This window comes from Ammospiza caudacuta, chromosome 1 (assembly GCF_027887145.1).
Source record: "Ammospiza caudacuta isolate bAmmCau1 chromosome 1, bAmmCau1.pri, whole genome shotgun sequence".
Taxonomy (NCBI): Eukaryota; Metazoa; Chordata; class Aves; order Passeriformes; family Passerellidae; genus Ammospiza; species Ammospiza caudacuta.
Genome location: NC_080593.1, coordinates 37,654,235 through 37,670,300, shown reverse-complemented (window position 1 = coordinate 37,670,300; position 16,066 = coordinate 37,654,235). Strand labels below are relative to the sequence as shown.

Below are 16,066 nucleotides of genomic sequence, written 5' to 3'. Positions count from 1 at the left end.
AGGTGGGCGCTGGTGCGAGGGGATGGCGGAGCGCTGTGAGGGGCAGGATGGAGGGCGGTGGGTGTGAGGGGATGGCGGAGCGCTGTGAGGGCAGGACAGGGGTGTGAGGGGATGGCGGAGCGCTGTGAGGGGCAGGATGGAGGGCGGTGGGTGTGAGGGGATGGCGGAGCGCTGTGAGGGCAGGACAGGGGTGCGAGGGGATGGCGGAGCGCTGTGAGGGGCAGGATGGAGGGCGGTGGGTGTGAGGGGATGGCGGAGCTCTGTGAGGGCAGGACAGGGGTGCGAGGGGATGGCGGAGCGCTGTGAGGGGCAGGATGGAGGGCGGTGGGTGTGAGGGGATGGCGGAGCGCTGTGAGGGGCAGGATGGAGGGCGGTGGGTGTGAGGGGATGGCGGAGCGCTGTGAGGGCAGGACAGGGGTGCGAGGGGATGGCGGAGCGCTGTGAGGGGCAGGATGGAGGGCGGTGGGTGTGAGGGGATGGCGGAGCTCTGTGAGGGCAGGACAGGGGTGCGAGGGGATGGCGGAGCGCTGTGAGGGGCAGGATGGAGGGCGGTGGGTGTGAGGGGATGGCGGAGCGCTGTGAGCGCCGGCCGCACAGCGCATCTCGCACGAGCGCTGCCGGCGCCGCCGCCGGCGCCGTTACCGAGCGAGCAGAGTAAGCGAGCGGTGGCCATGGCGGAGCAGCCACCATGTCCCAAAGAGACTCTCCCCGAGGGGACTCCAGAGCTGCCGAACGTGAGTGCCTTCGCCAAAGGGGTCGCACCGACGGCCCGGAGCTGCGCCCCGCTTCTGTGCCTTTCAGGGGCGGAGGCTCGCCGAGGGAAGGGGCTGGAGGAGGGCAGCGTGGGGGAGGGGACGGCGCATCTCCCTGCGAGCTCCTTCTCTCCCAGTAATGAGGGTGGCTCATTCCCACCCTCATCAGAACAATTGGACAACGTCCCGTGCACAGTGCCAGATCCCAGTTTGACTAGTTGTGTGTATTATTACGAGTTTCGTTATGCGTTATTTATTTTTTGATTGCATTGTTTAGGCTGGAAGGTTGAGTCCAGCGGGCAACACGGTTGCGAGTTGTCTCAAAGAGACACCCAAGGTGAGTTGGTTTTGTAGAGGCTCTTGTTTAGTTTTTTTTTTTCTACATACCTTCACTTTTGAAACTATCGTTTATTTCAATGTTTTTTATCACGTGGAATTACAGAGACTAGTTGGCAAGATTGGAAAACACTTCTGGCAGTTCATTTCCATTCCACATATTTTACAAAAGTCACCATGCTTGCTCAGTTGGGACTAAATATAATTGTTTTATGCGGTTTTCCCGTCTGGTAATGCAATTAAAGTAATTATTGGAAATTATTATTACTTCTGATGGAGGTTCTTCTTTACCAGAAGGATACCAGAACTGGGTATCGCACTGGCCCTTTCCCATGGCCCTCAAGAGTCAGAGGCTACTGAAACACAAATGGATCCTGTAAACAGCAGATCTCCCCTTAAATGATAATTAAAGATACCCCAACACTCTAGTTTAAATAATTTCCAAAATTGCTTCATTGATGGTGGAAATCGCGAATTGGGTTAAAGCTTTCTGAAATTTATAATTGTAACATCTAGTTTGCATCAAGAACATGTGAAGTAGCTGTTATCCAAATTATAAATAATTGAAGTGTTGAAACTTAACAATGCTGTTTGATAAAATTTAGTCCGGATTATGTTGAGCTTATGCTCACAGTATCAGCATCTGCAGGAGCATGTGCATGTACTGCAGCCCTAAAGCATCCTCGTATTTTGTTCTTATATCTGGAACAACATAAATGTCTGCAGTATATTTTCTTTTCATTAACATTTTATGAATGTCTGGTGTAAACTTATTTTTGCTTTGCCTTATGTATAGCCTGTTACTCCCACTGCTGTACGAAAGTTTCGAAACACAACAGATCCAGCTCCTGGTGCTAAAATAATATTCTACGGCAGTGCAGATGATCCTGACATTGCAACAGACTTGACTCATGGCATAAAGTCAACCTCCCAATGCAGTGTAAGAATGTGACTCCTTTACTCTTGTTTAAGAATTAACATCTTAAGAGTGTTCTTAATAAAAGCAACTGATGTCTTCATAGTCAGGGATAAAGGTGAGTGATTTATGCTGCAGCATTTCACAGCTGCTGTGAATTATCTGAGTTCTGACATCAAATTATAGGACTTAGCATTATTGAACCTGGAAAATATTTGAAGTTCAGTGACTGTTATCAGTGATGTAACTTTTCATAGTGACTACTAAATTAATTTCAATATTTAAGTTAATGAACAGTCTTCTTCTGCCTACAAATTTTGCTTTTTTTTTTTTTTTTTTTTTTTTTTTTTTTGTGGGTTACAGAGATAAAACCAATTGAGCTCTTAGCAAAAGAGCTGTTATCTGCAAATGTGTTTACAGTTTGGTGTAGTCATTCTGTATGCTTTCTTACCTTTGGCTAGAAACTGATTTTTTTAGCCAAAAAGTGATGGTTTGGATATGTCAGACTATTTTGTGTGTATTCTTTAGAAATGATTTTGTAATCTGTAATCAAATAGTTGATGAGATCATTGGTAGTTTTATCACACAGTTAGTGTTCTTGTCTCTAAAAATAGCAGTTGTGTTAGTAAAGTGTATTTTAGGAAGGAAGTCCTAGTATTCCAGGATGTTGAGTAGGACATTTATTAGGCATATCCAAAATGAAAGACAACCAGGTTTTGGTATCTTTCCTTAGAAGTTTTTTGTTGAATGGATTGATCTGTACTGGATTAGCCTGTACTGTCTGTTGAAGACTTTGCATTATTAGTTAAATATTATCTCTAGGAAGGGTTGGAAGCCTAGTCTGCTAAGCATGGGTTTGGATCAATTGTATTTGCTACTAATTTTTCAATATTTCTTTATATAAGATTGACAGTCTAACAATAAATCTCCTCTAGAATCTCCATTACTTTGATAGCCTGAAAAATCAAATCACTTTAGTTTTGGTCACGTTGTAATTTGACTATCGTTTCTAATATGTGCTAAGAGAAGAAAGACTACAGTCAGAAAATGTATATATTAAAAAGTGGAAAAGCTAGCATAAAAATAAAAATATCTCACAATAACTATTTTATTTAGCTGGAAATTTAGCATAGCATTGGCTATTAGTTGTCTTCTCTCAAGATACAGTTTTGTTTTGCAACTCAATGGATAAAATTTTGTCAGTGTAACCACAGAACATCTCATTAGAACCCTTATGAGCAAACTTTTGTTTGTGTGAGTAGTCATAGCGATGCATGAATGATCAAAGTTTGTTGGTTTTCCTGCCTCTGGTGTTGTTTGTGATGTCTTCAGGTAGCTTCTTTGATAAGTCCGGTTGCTAAAAGTGAATTTCAAGAAAAGATGCAGGACATGAAAGAAGCAATTTACTCCAGTAATCGTGAAGCACCTTTGGGTAAATCACATGATCAATCTTTGAAGTTACCTGAGGGCTTGGATATAATTAAAACTACATTTGGAATTAAAGTCTTCAAAGGTAGGAAAATATGCTATTAAAACATATTTCCTGTAAATACAAGATAATCTGCAATTTAGTATCTATCACATGCTCTATGATTCCAACAACTCCTTTTAACAGCAGAGTTGTTGCATAACAGTACCAAAAGGCCTAAAAATTTTTCAGTTTTGATGAAGAAACAAGCAACTGAGAACTTATGGTAACTACCAGGGCTTTTGGCTCCCTTTCTGTCTTTATAGATTTCCCATGAGAACTGTAGGGTAGCTGTCAATTTACCTTCATTTTCCCAACAACTCTAATAGGTCTCATGGAAGAAACTTCCTTGACATATGTAACTTTCCTCCATAGACTGGAGGCAATCACATCTGTGTTGCCCATGTAGCTTTCTTGCAAAAGTTCTGTTCATCTGGGTTTCTGTGATTTTCTCCCTAGTCCCATGTCATTATGTGAATAATGAATTAGATGTTTATTCATCCATTCATTAGATGAATATAGATTGACTAGAAATGTGGTAAGAAGTATCATCCTTCCACAGTACTAGCAAATTCTCTAACAAGGTATTGTTTACAATGAAGAATGAATGAATGAAACAAGATATCCACCCTCCTTAGCTCCCCCAACCATACATTCTTTATTTGTTTCCAGATTTAACAGCTGGAGAGCTTGTCAATCCACCAAAAACCTTTGAGGAAGTGGATAAAGAAGCGAGAGAAGGACATGATTTGTATGTTCTCTCACATGAGGATTATTATGTGGGTAAGGTAAAAGGCTCATAAGAAACCACATAAAATGTTCCTCTATGTGTGTTCAGTGCCTACTGTATGCTATTTTTTGAGGTATAAACTATTAATTTTAATCACTGTATTAATACAATATATATTACTTTTAAAAATTATGTGAAAAAAAAGCAAGTGAGAGAGCATAATCTCAGTTTCTGAAACTCTCAATCACTTCAGGATGGGCATTTAAAACAGAGTAAGAACTCCATGAAGGCGTTGGAAGCCTGATTTCTTTTGGGTGCTGTTTGAAAAGCAAAATATTTTCAGGAAACTAGAAACTCACAGATGCCCTGGTTGTTTACTGAGTTTGGCATTGTCTATGCCACTGAAAGCAATCTCAGATTTGAAGTCATACACAATCGGGTGAGCCCAACCCATTCCAGTACTTTTTCCTCTAGTTCCTGTCTTTCTTCAGAATCAGAATTTCAGAGCAGGCAAACTTTCTGATGAGGAGCTTAGCATTAAGATCTGGTTGTGAAGAATTTCAGGCTGTTGGGTGGCTCTCTGGAATGCAGGTTCCTCAGCCTACAGAATCCTCCCCATGGGGCTGTGGACTGTGCCTGCATTGCTTCAGCCCCAGACCACATCACACAGGGGCCTGCACCTGTGTGATGTGGTCTGCTCAGGGATGGTTACCCTTTATCTCACAGGTCTGCACAGGAGCAGAGTGACAAGTAGCACTCTAAAATGCCGCACATTTAATTTTTTTTTTGCAGCCACTTCTATTTTTCCCAGTTCCATGACTTTCACTTTGGCTGAAAATGTAAATTTTATGTGGAGATTATTACATAGATGTGAAATTATAGTACTTTGTTGTCTCACTGAGAAATTATTCTGTAAATAGTATTGGAATATATTGGCCAAACCTGTAACTTCATTTCTTCTCTTCTATGCTTTTCTTGGGTGTTTCAGTGAAATTATTCATAATCTGTTTCTGTCTCTCTTGTAACATCCATCCACCATGGAGAGGCCAAGTCAGAAGCAGACTGACAGAAAAAAAGTCAACTATGTGCCCCACAAATAGTGTAAAAAATGTCGTGCTGCCATACAGCCATGTGGAGCCCTTATTAGAAAACATGCAGTGAATAATATTTTTGAAAGTTCTAATTATCATGCTTTTTAAAAGGTGATTGAAAAGACCTTGAAGAAAAAGAATGACTGTTTTTTCTGTGACAAAAAGACATAGCAAGAGTATATCTGAAAATGCAACACATCAAAAACATTTTTTGCATTTTTTGAAAACAATAAATCAAATGGTACACATTTCTGCTCAAGTGTAGATATTATAAAGCAATGTTTGCTTGACCCTCACCACTTAGGCTACATGTTTAATTTATTCTGTTGGTCTTGTCTTTAATCAGACATAAAAGAACATCCAACTGAAGCAGTTTTGCTTTTTATTTTGTGTTTTCACTTTTGACAACGAGATTGTTCCTAACTACTCAATAAACAGAGAGAATGCAAATTATTTGTCTTTAATCGAACAGGTTTGTTAGTTATTTGCCTTTGTTTCTTCATTGTTTTATCCTTAAGAATGAAGATACTGGGTACATTTTTCTTCCTTAGGTGTTTTACACAGGTTGAAATGCCTGCTTTTTCTGCAGGGGAGTCAGTCAATAGGAAGTATAACTCACACTTTGACAAGTCTTTTGTTTACGGAATGGAAACCCCTCACTATGAAGATGGGCGAAATACCGCCAAGACCTTCAATTGGGTCTTTGACCTGGATTCGTAAGTTGCAATGAGTTAGCTAATTAATTAATTTAAAAATGATCAGGAAGAGTGGGTCTTCATATTTGAAGAAAATTGTATATCTCACAATCCTTAACTGTATTGAACTGAATAGAAAATGCAAGATGTGATTTTCAGAATAGTTTATCCAGATAACTTTTACCATATAACAACTCTTGGCACGTCTTAAGCATTATGTAAAGCCCTTTGATTTTAAGTAGCAAGATAGTTTAATCACTAAGTTGAAAGGAGTTGCTGTTTTTTTAATATATAATAATATTTTAAAATATTATTGAAAAAGTATTGAATATTAAAAAAATTATGTGCAAGAGTTATTTTTGTAATTTGTAGGAAGAGAGGACCAAACCTTGTGTCAAAACGAAGTGATGATTTCAAGGAAAAATACCAGCCTCTGATTGGAAAAGTTTTTGATCCGTAAGTAAGCAAAGATACCTTCTGTTACGAATAGATCAAGCACAAAATTCACTCACTTTTGCCTTTTCTCCAATATCTTTTTATGTCTTGGATAAAAATTATAACTGTGTGCTTAATGCTTCCAGTGCAGCACTCATTTAACAGAAAAGGACCTTCTACCAGCCCTAATTATGCTGATAAGTACACAAGTTTCTAGTAAGGGCTGTACTGTGCCCATGTAGTGAAGTTAGATCTTACTGTTTGAGTAAGCACTCTTTAAGACATTTTTTCCCCCAGTATTTTGCAATTAGTAAGGTTTGAAAGGACTGACACATAATACCTAATGTTTTGGGATTCAACCATTTTGCTTACTCTCACACAATTTTTGGCCTTCTTTGTTACATCATCTGTAATCTCACTGTATTACCTCCTTGGAAAAGGACATGGAACTAAATTTGATTACCTAGCAGCATCTACCAATCTCTGTTGAATCATTAGAATGACTGATTATGAAGCAATCTGGAACAGTTTGTAATTTTACAGAACAGCACTTAAGAAGCATCACAGAAGTCATAAGGTAAGTGGGGTTAGGATCCAGGTGTGCTGCAGATCTAGGGCTCCTGAATGTATCCAAAGGCTGTCTTTACAGATGCTCTTGATTTCTGCAAAAATATATCTGAAGGCTCACTAACATAGACTTTGGTGGCAAAATATAATTTTAAACTCAAGATCCCAGGTTTAAGTTGATTTGGGGAAGTGTTCTCATAAATGAATGTGAGCAGTGAGCACAAATAAAAGTCAGTTTCTTCTCTCCCTGTCATTGTGTCCCAACTTACTGTGAGACAGACTTGGAGCATGAGCAGCATGAAGCAGTGTGATCAGTCAGGGATGGGTTGCAGTGCAGGCTGAAACCCACCACTAATATTACAAGACAGATACAGGCTAAACTTAAATCTTATTTAGTGAATTTTATGCCATCCACGTGCTATGTGTGATATGAAAATGATAAAAAAAATATACATAGTAGTTTTTAGATTGTGGTATTTCCATTTCTGTGTGTGGGTTTTTGTTTTGTGCTTTAGAACAAAGCACTGATAATCTTTTAAATTCTGATAGGGATTTTTGATTCAGCTAAGTGTTTTACTTATTTAATTATCAAAAATAAAATGAGCATTGCATCTTTAAAATTAAAAAAAAGGAAACAGTTCTTTAATGTCAAAAGGAAATTCTTCAATTTTTGGAAAATAGAACTCAGAAAAGTTTTCCACATGGATATGGACTTGGTTGCTGGTTTTGGTAGACAAAAAATTGCACTTGGAAAAGCAGAGATATGATTCAATTTTTCGACTTTATACAAAAGTAGTTTATTTCAGATATTTCAGTTGGAGATTTTGTCAAAATATTCCCATTCTTTGACTACAAGAACTTTTCTTGCATGTTTCTGTCATTTTCTTTGGAAAAATGGCATAGGGTATTTTTCTTTTTAATGAGCATAAGTGTTCAAAAAAAAATGTTTACATTTGGCTGTTTTATGTTACAAACAGTGAATGTTCTAATCAGCTTGTAAAGGGTTGCTTTTCTGGAATGGTAATGTTGAAACAAAGTCCTGATAAACAAATTTCAGGTAAACTATGAGTATCATCCCTATTATTAATCACTATTTTTAAACAGTAGCTGATTGATTATTTTGGCTATTAATAAACTGTTTTGCAATTAACAAAAAAATGTTCTTTTTGACAGTATAGCAGATACTATGAATGTTCCCTCAGACCATACATTTGGATTGACGGCCTGTCCAGATGAATATGGTAAGTTCAGGAGCAGAATAAAATCTTACCTTGCTGATGAAACTCTGCTGAAGTAATAATTGTTGGTTGTATATACAATTTTCCTAAAATTTTAAGAGTCAAGGTACAAAAATTTGTTGACAGTAAATTTTTGAAGTGTAAATTTTGAGTGAATTTAAAGTTGCTAGTGGGAAACAAGTAAAAAAGTAAATGTGAAAAATAAAGAAGGTTTAAGTTTAGGATTATCATGCTGTTTTTCTTTTTTCTTTTTAAAAGCCTTTATATCTAAATGTAACAAAATGGGAAATGGCAGAAAACCCTTATTGACATCAAAGTGACAGACAAAAATGGCTATTTAAACCAATCATGCATATTCCCTCTCAATGATTTCTCAAGCACTTCTCTAAAAAGAGTAAAAATTACAAGTAATAAATAGGAATAATAAGTTTTGAAGGTTACAAGGAGATAGAAAGCAGAGTACAAAAAAAGTCTTTATTTTCATTATGACAAAATTTTGAAAGCTACTCAACTTAAATAGTCAATGGGATTGATGATGTTTTAGCATTGTGCTTAATAATTAAAGAATACAGTCAATAATTGGGAAGCAAAAAAATGAAGTGGATCAAAGTCATACAGTTAATCTGGGCCAGAGAAAGTCTGTTCAAACAATGAATAATCTTTTACATGCTTTACTATGTAGTGTAATAAAGTTCATGCTATAAGGAAGAGCAGAAGGAACTGAACAAAAGAGTTCATAATTAACAAGTAGGAAATAGTGCTTGTACACTGCTGTTAGAGGGGGATTAGGTGAGTTACTCATGTTTGTTACTGTACTGTGAATTAACTTCTTGCATTCCAGAAAGTGACATTGGCACCTTGGGAATTTGGATGAAGAATGTAGCTCAGTGTGCTAAAGTGTTTAAAAATACTGGTAAAGTTAGGATACATGAAAAATGGGAACAGTAACATAAAAATATTGCTTTGTCTTTCTAGAAACCTGTGATATATAATTATCTAAAATACTAAATTTTGGATAGTATATAGGTATATACTTATATCTCATAAGTATGTGGAACGTGACAGAAGTGGTAGATCAATAATATATATTATTTTTTGCTCAATTATTGGGACATTGAGTAAAAAATACTGCTTTTAGAAGCTTTTGAAAGCAGTGGATAGATTTTTGAATCTACATTATCACGTTCCAAAATTTTTGATATTAACTGTGTGTGAGTGGAGAAATAATGATGTGGACCATTTGATCTTGCAATGAAATGGCTGTATCACCTGTGCAGCAGTGCTGAAAATTAGCATCTTGAAACTGAAATTCTCCTTTTCCTAATGAATTCAAGCTTTTTTTTTTGGTACATGTCTGATTACGGTATATGCACAACTAATTGAGGAATTGTTCATTTTTATAGACGTTCATCATCTTCTTCATGTCCGGGTTCCGTGTGAGTTCCTCTGTGGGAAGGACAGAGAAAGAGTTATCTTGATGGCAGTTCGAGAAAGTCTGAAGAAAGCTAACTACAGGAATTTTGATGTGTTACTAAAAGCATTAAGACATTTTGATAAGGTTAGTGCTCTCAAAAGGTATAAATGTAAAGGAATGTGTGCCATTAGCGCTCCTGTGCTGTAGAGATACAGACGAGAAGAAACACAAACATAGCAAGGTAAATATGGATGAAGACTGTAACTGTGAAGATAACTTCATAGTTATTGAATGTCTCATCTATTGTGATGTGCTATGGAATTAGGCACAATAGTATTTGGAGCTTTTCGTAGTATTATTTGGAATATCCAGGTTAGAGGGGGCAAGGGACACAGAAGCAGGAGTAATCTTAACAATTTTTGGACTTCTAAGTCTGGGATTCCTTTGTAAAGAGAAAACAGTAGAAGGAGTTACGTTCATATTTTCGTCCAAGCTGTACTTTTTGACTGAGTTGCCAAGCCTCAGAATTTCAGGTATTTTCCTTTTTTCTCTCTAGAAAAAAAAAAAATTGTAATTGACATTTCATATGTAACAATAATTGTAATGTATACAGAATGATTGATGTCTTACTTTTAAAGATTTACTTTGCTTTTCCTCAACATTTATGATTAGATTGCAATCTTGTTCACAATAGCCTGTCACACTTTTACTCTAAATCACTGTATTCTTTAAGTTGAAAATTACTTTTTGACATTTTTTAGATTTCTACAATACTTAGGGTTTATTTTTGTATTCAGCAATATTATTTGTCTTGAAATAGTGTGTCTGGTGCTATTTATATAGATGTATAAATATGTGTACATACCTGTATAAACACGTGTATGTGTTTCTTTTGGTGAAGTTACTTTATGATGGCTGTTAGAGAATCATAGAATATAACAACTGCTATTAACAACTATTACACCATCTTTGTAATAGAATGGTGATGGAATGATACACAAGGACAAGCTACGAAAGATCTTTTCTCAGCTGAATGTGAATCTGGATGATGAGCTCCTGGAAACCTTATTTGACTGCTGTGATTTGGATAAGGATGGTCTGATTAATTACCGGGACTTTGCAAACTTTCTGAACTGGAAAGATAAAATGGGTGTTAAAGAGTTTGAAGAAAAAATAATTACAAAAGGTAGATGCCTTAATACTGGGAAAATATGGGGATGATCTTGTTCTTAGGATAGCTGTTGAAAGGACATTGCTGTTGTAAACTAGGTGCTCCTTTAAAAGGGTAGGATTTAGAGACTGATTTAACTACCAGCATCTCAGGTACAGTTGTGTTTCAGAATCCTGGAGTTCTGTGTTGCATGCTGAGATTGACACTGGGAAGTTTCCTTAGTAGTACAGATCTACACAAAGTAAAATATCTCCTAGAAGCATTATCAGAAATGTAGCTGAATTATGTTAACTCCTTTACAGTTATTCAAACAAAGTTTTTTGCCTCTTAGTCTGTAATATGTTGATAATATATCTTGGCTGTCCCATAACTTTTTCCCTTTTGTAGGGAAAAAATTAGACGCATATCTTCCCAAAGACACAAAGAAAGAGGATGAACCACTGCCAGAAAAGAAAGATCTTGAGTTAAAAGAACAAGAAAGCTCAGAAAAGATGCCAAAACCACTTACAAGATCAACAGACCGTGTATATACAAATTATCAAACATCATCTTCTCAGTATAATGCTGTAGTTGGTGGTATCCCAGCATCCTGTAAGTACAATGGACTGTGCTGCTCACTTGTGAGCATTATTTAAGACAAAATCAGGAGCAAAGTTAAAAAGTATTGTTACAGGTTCTACTCATGTAAAGTAGTGAATTAATTTATTTAAGCTGAGTTTTTTTTAAGATTAGGAGTTGGAAGGGATGGCCTATTCAACATTGAAATTAATCTAGATGTCTTTGAGAAATTATGCTGGTAAATTTGGGAGAACCATATCTCCTTACGATCATGTAGGGGGATAGAATATAAGAAAATAAATGTAGTATAGAAAGTAATCTTACCCCCTAAAGAGTTGCAGCGGGGTTAATTATCAAAGATTAGGGGCAAGCCTGATGTTAACAGGCCACAGCTGTAGCCAATAAGAAGAGTGTTATAAAAGAGTGGATTGGTTGGTTGGGGCAGCTGGAGTTAGTTGGCTACTGCAAGAAGAAGAAAGAGTCCGTGCTTGGAGGAGATGCCCACAAGAAACATCAAGGAAGTATGGAACTCTTACACTAAGGAGACAGCAATATGAAACCTTTGCAATATAATGATAACATAATCACCTAAAAATAATTTCAGCTGGGAATATTAAGTAAGTAAGTACTAGTATATTACTGCAAGATTCCTTGTTTTCACACTTCATGATGTAGCTGAAGCCAGAATGTCTAAAAATGTGAAAAAAGATATGAGGAAGGAAGAAAATTATGTAACTTATTGAACAAGCATCACAGTTCTTCTTATTTCATACAAAATGTTTTCTCCTCCCTGGCACTATTTATCCATGCTACCTGTTGATTGATTTTCACAGGTTATCCATTGTGTGGTGTTCCAAGTATTCGTTCAGATATTTCTGCTCCTCAAGTTTGTCGCCTCAGTGACACGACTAATTATGGTGACCAGGGCAGTAGTTTTTCACTTTTGTACCCTTCTGTCTTCAGTCAAAAGGGAGTATATGAAAAACACCTTATAAAAAAGAGACCAAAGGCAGAGGTATAGTGAATTTCTTCAGAATATTCTTCCAAGATAATGATTCTGCTAGCCATATGGGAGTGGGAAGTCATCAAGTAAACAGGTTGTAAAATTCATAGTGCAATGTTACCATCTTGCTTTACATCCATTCAGCTATCTGAAAAATATGTACTCTTCACATGCTAAATTATTCATAAAGATGGTAGATATTAATTTTATTGTGATCCAAGCTATTGAAATTTCTGAGCAAGGTCTCAAGCAACGTGGTTTAATAGTAAAGTTAGCCCCGCTTTGATTATGTGATTGGATGAATGATCTCCAGGATCTCTTCCAATCTAAGGTATTCCATGAAATGTCTTAAAAAGCCCCACAAGGAGATTTTTAAAGGTGTATACAAGTAATTTCTATCACATAGGGGTGTTTAGTGGAAAATTTTACCGGAAGTGTCTCTCCTCAGACAAACTTGGCAGGTTTTGCTAATGACAAATTCACCAAACCACTTGAAAGTACCTTTTCTGCTAAGTCACAGTTGTAGGCTCAGGTCTACAAAGGATCTGTGCAGTGATGGAGGACATTGGGACTCACACAGCAATGCTGTGCTTTCTCATAATTCTGAAGACAAAGATGGGACATGAGACTCTAGGGACTTACTTGGGGGCTCCATGATTTCTCTGATACATCTGCAGCCTCCTACCACTCTGTTCTCTCACAGACCAAAATTTCTCTCACATTAATACTAAAATAACTTTGCTGTTTCTTCTTCAGTATTGTTTACCACTTTGTTTTTACATTTGTATACAATTCATTGGGAAAGAATATTAAGATAGAACTTCATTACATTAAATACAGTTTATTGGACAATTGTGATGAAATGTGAAATTCCAATCTAAAATGAGAAAAGAATCTGTGGCAACCTCTTCATTACATTAATGACCTCTACTCATTATATTAAATATTCAGCAGTCATGTTTGAAAGTGGATCTAGAATAGATCCTAATCCCAGAACACTATTTTTTGTAAAATAGATCTAGTGGATCTATTTTACAAAAAATAGTGTTGCTGGTTAGTGACTGGGGGTAGAAGGTGTGGTGTCATGCTCATCAAACACCTTGTTAGAATGTTGTGTACATGAGCTTTTACCGCTTTATGATGTCGCAGACATTTTTTCACAGAATTCCTTTCTTTCAGATTTGGTCATCTTCTGGGAAGCAAAGGCCCCAGAAGAGAATGTAAACAATGATTATCAGCTGCTGTGGCATGCAATAGGATGCACCTGTGATTGGTTCATGTTCCGTGTGTACAGATAAGAGCCAATCACAGGAGCAAGCTGGGGACAGAGTCCCTGGACACAGAATTTTGTTATAGATTCTTTTCTATGCTTAGCTTAGCAAGCCTCTGCAACTTCTCTTCTTATTCTCTTTAGTATAGTTATAGTGTATTATATATCATATATCAATAAATCCAGCCTTCTGATCAAGAAACAAGATTCTCGTCCTTTTCTCCCCAAGTGACCTCCCCAGGTCGCTGTAATATTATAATCTAGCTCTGAAAGCAGGAAATGAGTGCATGCAGCTAACAGTAAATGCAATTCATGCTTCATTGAGAAGCCAATTACATCTGTCAGGCACTGGACAGAGCTGTTCTTTGAAGTTATAACATGTCCTGAGATGTCATACTCTATTGTAGACTATACCAGCTATATAGAATTCAGTGCAGAACCAACCTTGAGTCTGTTGAAACACCCTATGTTCATGAAATGGGATATTTAGCAATTTTATCATTATTGTTTTGATATGTATAATTAATGTTTCCAAAAATTTCATGGTTAATGAAATTATTCTATGATTATATGGTATTATTAGATGAAAGCTCCGAGTAATTTAATACTGTTTTTGTATAGTGTGGAAGAAATGAATGCAAATTCTGACTACGAAGTAGTTTTGTGAGGTGACTCATCTTGTTACAAAAGAACAAAATAGTTCTTGGGCTTGCTGTTTTCTTCACTGAAATTCTCTCCAGTCTGTTGAAGAGGATAGAAGTTATGTAGTTGAGGAATAGTGTGTAATTTGTATGCAGCATGTTGATCATGGGTGAGAGTGAGTTTTATCCTGTCTGCAGATGGTCTGTGGTTTGGTCAGTGATGATTTTACAGCAGTTGATGAGTCAGGACAGAGCTCTCTCAACATGATGAAGCCAAATTATGAGAACATATAGCCCTTTATTCTCCCTGCAGTGGTGTCCTATGAAGGACTATTGCTTTTAGTTTCATTTCTATATTTCACTAGCTTGTTGAAGACAATGGATCAGATCTGGTTTGTTTTACTCGTGGGTAGTATGATTGATGCAACTGAAACAACACTTATGCTTAAAGAAACAAAATTCAGTCCCTTCTTTCCTCCTGCAATTTCACCTTGCAGAAACACTCATAGATTTATTGGCTGAGATGAAGCTGAAGATTTGTTGTACTGGGGATCAGGCCTATATTTATACAAAAATATAAAAGACAGTATAATAAGGCTGATTTGACTGCATTGAAGGTCTTTATCAAAGCATGCATAAAGTCTCCGTAGCATAAATATAACACACATGTACACACACATATGATACAATTGAAAAGGCCAAATGTTTGCTGATACTAACAGAAGCACAGAGTGCATCAATGTTCTTGTAAAGTTACCTCCCTCTAAGGAGTCAACAGGTCACTGTAATGAGGCATGCAACAGGAAGCATCCAAGTGAGAAAACATGGAAAAAATCCCTTCTGCTGAATTATTTTGGTGTAAAATTATAGCAAGGCTCAAAGTTGATGTGAACCATTTCATTTTAGTCACTTCATCCTCTTATCTATACCAGCTGATGACCTTGTGTGTAGTTGCTGTGAAATGCAGATAATAATAGAATCTGATTTGTGTTGGTAACTGTAGACAGCAAAAATAGAGTGGATAAACAGAACTTTACTTAGGGCTTTTGAAAAACATTTACTTTTCTCTTAGTCTTCTGCATTTGATTTTTGTCCCAGTGTTGAAGTAGTGCATCAACATTACTGCATTAATTACAGACAATTTTGTACAGCTTTCTTTGCAATAAGATTCAGATTTACTTAAATAGAAACTTCTTTTGTTTAGGATACAGGATGTGGTCTGTAGTTTTAAGAGTGGGAAAATATTCTTTGGCAAATAGAGATTGCTAAATATGTCAAAGCCAGACACTGTAGAGTTTAACAAAATGCTGACTAGAATTACATTAATTGCATTATTTTATATTATTTTTGTAGATTAAACAAATTCTCCACAATATGGGCATGAATACTTCAGATGAAAGGTTTGAAGAAATATGGAAGCAAGTGTGTACAAAACATGAGATAAAAGAGCTTTGTGATTGTGAAGAAAGTATGTGGAATATACTGAATAAGATACATGAATCAGGCATAGAATTCTAGTCTCTGGACACTGCTTTTATTTAACATTAGTCATAATTCTGGTGCTGAATAAAAAAAAAACAACAAATATTTATATGTGTATTGTCTTTCTGAGTAGTGGGTTCACCACATGTATGAATCATTGCATTTGGTAGGAACTGGTATCCATGCTTGTAAATGTAGTACCAATATTTACAAATATATCCCATTTTTCATTTATTTAAATTTATTTTTTCTCTTATAAGTGGAAAAACCCATTTAAAAGTGCTAAAAATAAATATTTC

General features: G+C 36.8%; 1 protein-coding gene across 1 annotated transcript; it reads left to right on the top strand.

Moving 5' to 3' along the window:
• The first annotated feature begins 671 nt into the window (after nucleotides 1-671).
• EFHB (EF-hand domain family member B) lies at nucleotides 672-15,847 on the top strand. Its single transcript, XM_058816695.1, has 13 exons — nucleotides 672-734; nucleotides 1,030-1,089; nucleotides 1,885-2,028; nucleotides 3,337-3,517; nucleotides 4,145-4,255; nucleotides 5,883-6,009; nucleotides 6,361-6,444; nucleotides 8,164-8,231; nucleotides 9,632-9,786; nucleotides 10,621-10,828; nucleotides 11,201-11,404; nucleotides 12,205-12,386; nucleotides 15,639-15,847. Exons 1-13 carry the CDS (start codon nucleotides 672-674, stop codon nucleotides 15,801-15,803), a joined length of 1,752 nt encoding a protein of 583 aa, XP_058672678.1. The 3' UTR covers nucleotides 15,804-15,847.
• The last annotated feature ends 219 nt before the right edge of the window (nucleotides 15,848-16,066 follow it).